Raw genomic sequence first — 10,049 nt, 5'->3', positions numbered from 1 at the left:
GTTTCTTACAAACCGTGTTCAAAATCTTCATCATAGTCTTCACAGCTCGAGACATGAGAACGTATGAACACAGTTATTTATCGTGATTAAGACCAGCTCTCAATAGTTATGGTCAAAAAGGTCTTTTAAATAAACTTCCTCTCATTTTTCTTACTCTGTAAATAGACACAAAGTCAGTTAGTCCTTGTGAAGCCTCACTGGCCCAAACTCCCTCAGACTCAGTGTGTACTTACACCCACGCCCTATTAACTAATGTTACATGTGTACGCCCTTCTCTTGGTACTTTGACTGTTGGGGATGTAATGTCTATCCACACATGGGCTTGGCCTTTAGACCTTGTACTTGCAAACTTTGCCTTGTTGAGCCTCATGGGTCCAGCTGCCCAGTTTTTACACATTGTTATTCATATTTAAGGCTCTCTTTTATGTTAAAATGTTGCCAAAGAGAGAGTGTGTGTGTGTGTGTGTGTGGTGATGCAGTAGAAAAACAGACTTCTGTTTTTTAAGAGATTTATTAAATGTTCATAATATTACACTTTAATAAAAGTATATTTCAGAATTCTTCTTTTCCACCAACAAACATCACTCTTTCATTTCCCCCCACAACAAACCCCCAGAATCCAATCTCACAGAAAGGAGAAGAGTTTCTTAGAGAAGCCCCATCTTTTCCTTCTGTTCCTATGTTTGTGTTTCCTTTCAGCTTTAAGACACATCTCTTAACCCCCGTCCACTCAGCATCAACACACTGTCTGTGCTCAGTTTACACCATTAACCAGATTAACAAGAACAAAGACAGTTCAGTGTTAGCCCACACTTACATTGTGTTTGGCGTCGTTTGAAAACTAAATATTTAATATTTACAAATATCTGAAGAGTTCTGGAGGTGGAAGTGCACTATGACGAGGGTCTGTGTTTACACTGACGACACAGATGAACACAACCCACCCATTACACCCTGATCCCCTCTGTCCTCTTTCCTCCTACAGGAAACACCTTCACTCACTCACACCCTCACTCCTTCATTACAGAGTAACAATAGAAACCTCTCCCATGTTCTGGGCTAAGGCTGGTTCTCTCTGTTTGAAGCTATATTTCCTGCTGTAGAGAAGAGGCGTTCAGATGGTGTTGAGGAGCCTGGGATACAGAAGTAGGACCGAGCTGGACACGTCAGAGACAGAGAATCCACTGTTTTGTAAATGACTCCCCATAGATTTGATGTGAGAGACGATGGAGACCAGCGCACAGTGTAAATAAACACAGCGCTTTATAACGAGAGAAATCAAATAAACAGCTGAAAAATCCTGTTTACATCAGGGATATAAAAGAGAGAGAAGTGCAGGGGTGTAGTGTTCACTCAGATCCAGGTTTTATCACTGTTTTGTCCCTGAAGAGTCTCTGCTCGCTTTCTTTTACAAACTGAGCTTCATTTCTGTTTCATCGTCTTTTGTGATTAAAACGAGCAGAATCTGAAAAGTGGAGTCACGTTCTGTAAATGGTCATTTCACAGAAAAGAGGGAAAAACCAAAGATGGAGGAATGGAGCAACAATAGAGGAGTGATATATTTTTTATATAATTTTCTATCAGTAAGTTATTTTCTGTGCATTAAAAAAAAGATTACACAGATCATTATTCTATCTGACACAAACCCACTGAGCAGTTGAAATAATCAAGCCTAAACCCAGCACAGAGGGGTTCAGTGAATGTGGTGGTGAGTGTGTGTAAGTGTGTGAGTGTGTGTGTGTCAGTGGAGACGCTGTAGAAGGACATAGTGCCGGCCGGACAGTCCACATACACTCCTACTCTGTTAGAGCTGGAGGGAGGAGGAGGGAGAGCAGTTCTGTTCTTATTGTGAAGAACAGAGTAACTGTGATTAGAGCAGAACAGACTCCAGGACTTTTCATTCTCTCCAAACCTACTGCCATCACTGCCTCCTTTTCTCCTGATTGATTTATACGCCACTGAAATATAAACCTCCCTCCCACTCCACTCAGTTTCCCAGTAACAGCGTCCAGTCAGACTCTCTCTGCACAGAACCTGGTACCAGTGACTGAATCTCTCTGGATGATCAGGATACGACTGTGTCTCCTTCATCCACTCTACCTTCCTGTTCCCCTCAGACAGAGAGAGGTGTGTGTTCACTGTGTTTGGGTCCAGTGTGAGTTCACAGTCATCTGCACACAACAAGATACATACCACACAATCAGACACACAACACACGACCAGACACACGACACACAATCAGACGCACGACACACAATCAGATACACAACAGATACACAACCCACAATCAGACACACGACACAAAATCAGACACACAAGATACACACCACACAATCAGATACACAACAAGACACACAACCCACAACTAGATACACAACACACAATCAGACACACACCACACAATCAGACACACACCACACAATCAGACACATGACACACGACTCACAATCAGATACACAACACACAATCAGACACACACCATACAATCAGACACAACACACAATCAGACACACGACACACAATCAGATACACAACAAACAACAAGATACACAACACACAATCAGATACACGACACACAATCAGACACACGACACACAATCAGACACATGACACACAATCAGACGCACGACACACAATCAGATACAGGACACAAAATCAGACACACAACAAGATACACACCACACAATCAGACACACACCATACAATCAGACACACACCACACAATCAGACACATGACACATGACTCACAATCAGATACACAACAGACAATCAGACACACACCATACAATCAGACACACGACACGCAATCAGATACACAACAAACAACAAGATATACAACACAGAATCAGACACACAACACACAATCAGACACACGACACACAATCAGACACATGACACACGACCAGACACACGACACACAACAGATACACAACACACAATCAGACAAACGACACAAAATCAGACACACAACAAGATACACACCACACAATCAGATACACAACAAACAACAAGATACACAACCCACAATCAGACACACACCATACAATCAGACACACACCACACAATCAGACACATGACACAAGACTCACAATCAGATACACAACACACAATCAGACACACACCATACAACCAGACACACGACACGCAATCAGACACACGACACACAATCAGATACACAACAAACAACAAGATATACAACACAGAATCAGACACACGACACACAATCAGACACATGACACTCAACCAGACACATGACACACGACCAGACACATGACACACGACCAGACACACGACACACAATCAGACACACGACACACAATCAGACACACAACAGATACACAACACACAATCAGACACACGACACAAAATCAGACACACAACAGATACACAACACACAATCAGACACACGACACAAAATCAGACACACAACAAGATACACACCACACAATCAGATACACAACAAACAACAAGATACACAACCCACAACTACATACACAACACACAATCAGACACACACCATACAGTCAGACACACACCATACAATCAGACACACACCATACAATCAGACACGACACATGACTCACAATCAGATACACAACACACAATCAGACACACACCATACAATCAGACACGACACATGACTCACAATCAGATACACAACACACAATCAGACACACACCATACAATCAGACACACGACACGCAATCAGATACACAACAAACAACAAGATACACAACACACAATCAGGCACACACCACACAATCAGGCACACACCACACAATCAGACACACACCACACAATCAGACACACAACACACAATCAGACACACACCACACAACCAGACACACACCACACAATCAGACACATGACACACAATCAGATACACAACACACAATCAGATACACAACACACAATCAGGCACACACCATACAATCAGACACACGACACGCAATCAGACACACGACACACAATCAGACACACCACACAACCAGACACACACCACACAACCAGACACACACCACACAACAAGATACATACCACACAATCAGACACATGACACACAATCAGATACACAACACACAATCAGACACACAACAAGATACATAATCAGACACACGACACACAGACACACGACTCACAATCAGATACACGACCACACAATCAGACACACAACACGCAATCAGACACACAACACGCAATCAGACACACGACACACAATCAGATACACAACAAACAACAAGATACACAACACACAATCAGACACACAACACACAACAAGATACACAACACACAACAAGATACACACCACACAATCAGACACACACCACACAACCAGACACACAATCAGACACACACCACACAACCAGACACACACCACACAATCAGACACACAACAAGATAAATACCACACAATCAGACACATGACACACAATCAGATACACAACACACAATCAGACACACAACAAGATACATAATCAGACACACGACACACAGACACACAATCAGATACACAACCACACAATCAGACACACGACACACAAACAAGATACACAACACACAATCAGATACACAACACACAATCAGGCACACACCATACAATCAGACACACGACACGCAATCAGACACACGACACACAATCAGATACACAACAAACAACAAGATACACAACACACAATCAGACACACACCATACAATCAGGCACACACCACACAATCAGGCACACACCATACAATCAGACACACAAAACATAATCAGACACACACCATACAGTCAGACACACACCACACAATCAGACACACACCATACAATCAGACACACACCACACAATCAGACACATGACACACGACTCACAATCAGATACACAACACACAATCTGACACACACCATACAATCAGACACACGACACACAATCAGACACACGACACAAGATACACAACACACAATCAGACACACACCATACAACCAGACACACGACACGCAATCAGACACACGACACACAATCAGATACACAACAAACAACAAGATATACAACACAGAATCAGACACACGACACACAATCAGACACATGACACTCAACCAGACACATGACACACGACCAGACACACGACACACAATCAGACACACAACAGATACACAACACACAATCAGACACACGACACAAAATCAGACACACAACAGATACACAACACACAATCAGACACACGACACAAAATCAGACACACAACAAGATACACACCACACAATCAGATACACAACAAACAACAAGATACACAACCCACAACTACATACACAACACACAATCAGACACACACCATACAGTCAGACACACACCATACAATCAGACACACACCATACAATCAGACACGACACATGACTCACAATCAGATACACAACACACAATCAGACACACACCATACAATCAGACACGACACATGACTCACAATCAGATACACAACACACAATCAGACACACACCATACAATCAGACACACGACACGCAATCAGATACACAACAAACAACAAGATACACAACACACAATCAGGCACACACCACACAATCAGGCACACACCACACAATCAGACACACAACACACAATCAGACACACAACACACAACAAGATACACACCACACAATCAGACACACACCACACAACCAGACACACACCACACAATCAGACACATGACACACAATCAGATACACAACAAACAACAAGATACACAACACACAATCAGATACACAACACACAATCAGACACACGACACGCAATCAGACACACGACACACAATCAGACACACCACACAACCAGACACACACCACACAACCAGACACACAACAAGATACATACCACACAATCAGACACATGACACACAATCAGATACACAACACACAATCAGACACACAACAAGATACATAATCAGACACACGACACACAGACACACGACTCACAATCAGATACACGACCACACAATCAGACACACACCATACAATCAGACACACAACACGCAATCAGACACACGACACACAATCAGATACACAACAAACAACAAGATACACAACACACAATCAGACACACAACACACAACAAGATACACAACACACAACAAGATACACACCACACAATCAGACACACAATCAGACACACACCACACAACCAGACACACACCACACAATCAGACACACAACAAGATAAATACCACACAATCAGACACATGACACACAATCAGATACACAACACACAATCAGATACACAACACACAATCAGGCACACACCATACAATCAGACACACGACACGCAATCAGACACACGACACACAATCAGATACACAACAAACAACAAGATACACACCACACAATCAGGCACACACCATACAATCAGACACACAAAACATAATCAGACACACACCATACAGTCAGACACACACCACACAATCAGACACACACCATACAATCAGACACACACCACACAATCAGACACATGACACACGACTCACAATCAGATACACAACACACAATCTGACACACACCATACAATCAGACACACGACACACAATCAGACACACGACACAAGATACACAACACACAATCAGACACACAACACACAATCGGACACACAACACGCAATCAGGCACACACCACACAATCAGACACACAACACACAATCAGATACACACCACACAATCAGACACACAACACACAATCAGACACACACCACACAATCAGACACACAACAAGATAAATACCACACAATCAGACACATGACACACAATCAGATACACAACACACAATCAGACACACAACACACAACAAGATACATAATCAGACACACGACACACAGACACATGACACACAATCAGATACACGACCACACAATCAGACACACGACACACAATCAGATACACAACAAACAACAAGATACACAACACACAATCAGATACACAACACACAATCAGGCACACACCATACAATCAGACACACGACACGCAATCAGACACACGACACACAATCAGATACACAACAAACAACAAGATACACAACACACAATCAGACACACACCATACAATCAGGCACACACCACACAATCAGACACACACCATACAATCAGACACACAAAACATAATCAGACACACACCATACAGTCAGACACACACCACACAATCAGACACACACCACACAATCAGACACATGACACACGACTCACAATCAGATACACAACACACAATCTGACACACGACACACAATCAGACACACGACACACAATCAGACACACGACACAAGATACACAACACACAATCAGACACACAACACACAATCGGACACACACCACACAATCAGACACACAACACACAATCAGATACACACCACACAACAAGATACACACCACACAATCAGACACACACCACACAACCAGACACACTCCACACAACCAGACACACAACAAGATACATACCACACAATCAGACACATGACACACAATCAGATACACAACACACAATCAGACACACAACAAGATACATAATCAGACACACGACACACAGACACACGACACACAACCAGACACACACCATACAATCAGACACACAACACGCAATCAGACACACAACACACAACAAGATACACACCCCACAATCAGACACACAACACACAACCAGACACACACCACACAGTCAGACACACACCACACAATCAGACACACAACAAGATACATACCACGCAATCAGACACATGAAACACAATCAGATACACAACACACAATCAGGCACACACCACACAATCAGACACACACCATACAATCAGACACACAACACACAATCAGGCACACACCACACAATCAGACACACAACACACAATCAGGCACACACCACACAATCAGACACACAACACACAATCAGACACACAACACACAACAAGACACACACCACACAACCAGACACACACCACACAACCAGACACACACCACACAATCAGACACACACCACACAATCAGACACACAAAAAGATACATACCACACAATCAGACACATGACACACAATCAGATACACAACACACAATCAGACACACAATACACAACAAGATACCCAACACACAACCAGACACATGACACACAACCAGACACACACCATACAATCAGACACACACCACACAATCAGACACACAACACACAACAAGATACACGACACACAATCAGACACACGACACACAATGAGACACACGACACACAATCCAACAGGCCACTGTTGCCCTAACATATCTGTGTTATAACTGATTATTAACATGTTAACAACATAACTATTAATAAACAAACTTTAAACCATTTATAATCCTTTATAAGTGAAGTATTATTCTGAAGTGATACCTACACAACACACAAACAACACAAAATGAGACACAACGAATGTAAAGATAAAGAGCAGGAGAGAAAAGGAAAAGTGAAATTGAAACAGAAAAAGCAAAAGAGCATGAAAGAGAGAGAGAGAGAGAGAGAAAGAGAGAGAGAGAGAGAGAGAGAGAGAGAGAGAGAGAGAGAGAACCTACATTTTCTTAGTCCTGGTTTTATCCTGATCTCTCCTCCATGCTCCAACCTACAACACACACACACACACACACACACACACACAGTTGTGAGTTGATGGTAGTGTTTAAGTGGTGTGTGTTCTCACTGTTCTCTCTGAGCCCCACATTCAGCTTCATTACAGCGTCATTCATTGATGTTATTTTTGGAAACAGAAGAAAGATCATCATCTGTGGTGAGTTTATTGTTCATTCACTGCATTTGTGCTGTGGAATAATAATAAAACATTAAACCTAAAATAAAGCAATACATACTGCAATTCTAGAGCTAGAGTGAGCATAACCCTGACATTCAAACCAAAAACAGTATGTTTATCTTGAATCTGAGCATTGCTCAAATGCTGCTGTGCTAAAGTGGATCAAAAACCATAAGACATTTGCTTTGTTAGAGTGGATCTTTACCATAGGAACAGTGCTGTGTTAAAATGGACACAGAAGCAGTGCTGTGTTAAAATGGACACAAGACCACTGCTGTGTTAGTGTGGATCTTTACCATAGGAGTACTGCTGTGTTAAAATGGACACAGGAGCACTGCTGTGTTAGTGTGGATCTTTACCATAGGAGCACTGCTGTGTTAAAATGGACACAGGAGCACTGCTGTGTTAGTGTGGATCTTTACCATAGGAGCAATGCTGTGTTAAAATGGACAGAGGAGCACTGCTATGTTAGTGTGGCTCTTTACCATAGGAGCACTGTTGTGTTAAAATGGACACAGGAGCAGTGCTGTGTTAGTGTGGATCTTTACCATAGGAGTACTACTGTGTTAAAATGGACACAGGAGCAGTGCTGTGTTAAAATGGACAGAGGAGCAGTGCTGTGTTAGTGTGGATCTTTACCATAGGAGCACTGCTGTGTTAAAATGGACACAGGAGCACTGCTATGTTAGTGTGGCTCTTTACCATAGGAGCACTGTTGTGTTAAAATGGACACAGGAGCAGTGCTGTGTTAAAATGGACAGAGGAGCACTGCTGTGTTAGTGTGGATCTTTGCCATAGGAGCACTTCTGTGTTAAAATGGACAGGCACTGCTGTGTTAAAATGGACACAGGAGCATGGCTGTGTTAATGTGGCTCTTTACCATAGGAGCACTTCTGTGTTAGTGTGGCTCTTTACCATAGGAGCACTGCTGTGTTAAAATGGACAGAGGAGCACTGCTGTGTTAGTGTGGCTCATTACCATAGGAGCACTGCTGTGTTAGTGTGGCTATTTACCATAGGAGCACTGCTGTGTTAAAATGGACACAGGAGCACTGCTGTGTTAAAATGGACAGAGGAGCACTGCTGTGTTAAAATGGACAAAGGAGCACTGCTGTGTTAGTGTGGCTCTTTACCATAGGAGCAGTGCTGTGTTAGTGTGGATCTTTACCATAGGAGCACTGCTGTGTTAAAATGGACACAGGAGCACTGCTGTGTTAAAATGGACAGAGGAGCACTGCTATGTTAAAATGGACACAGGAGCACTGCTGTGTTAGTGTGGCTCTT

The 10,049-nt window shown here is 42.7% G+C and overlaps 1 protein-coding gene across 1 annotated transcript in view; it reads right to left on the bottom strand.

The window, feature by feature from the left end:
- Nucleotides 1-1,626: 1,626 nt before the first annotated feature.
- Nucleotides 1,627-10,049, bottom strand: part of LOC136678318 (NACHT, LRR and PYD domains-containing protein 12-like) — a 47,479-nt gene continuing 39,056 nt past the window's right edge. Inside the window, exons 10-11 of the mRNA XM_066656334.1 lie at nucleotides 8,534-8,580; nucleotides 1,627-2,171 (exon numbers count right to left, since the gene is read on the bottom strand). Coding sequence (XP_066512431.1) covers nucleotides 1,627-2,171; nucleotides 8,534-8,580 — 592 coding nt within the window. The remainder of the gene's footprint in view (nucleotides 2,172-8,533; nucleotides 8,581-10,049) is intronic.

Source organism: Hoplias malabaricus, chromosome 2 (assembly GCF_029633855.1).
Source record: "Hoplias malabaricus isolate fHopMal1 chromosome 2, fHopMal1.hap1, whole genome shotgun sequence".
NCBI lineage: Eukaryota > Metazoa > Chordata > Actinopteri > Characiformes > Erythrinidae > Hoplias > Hoplias malabaricus.
This window is presented reverse-complemented; position numbering and strand designations above follow the sequence as displayed.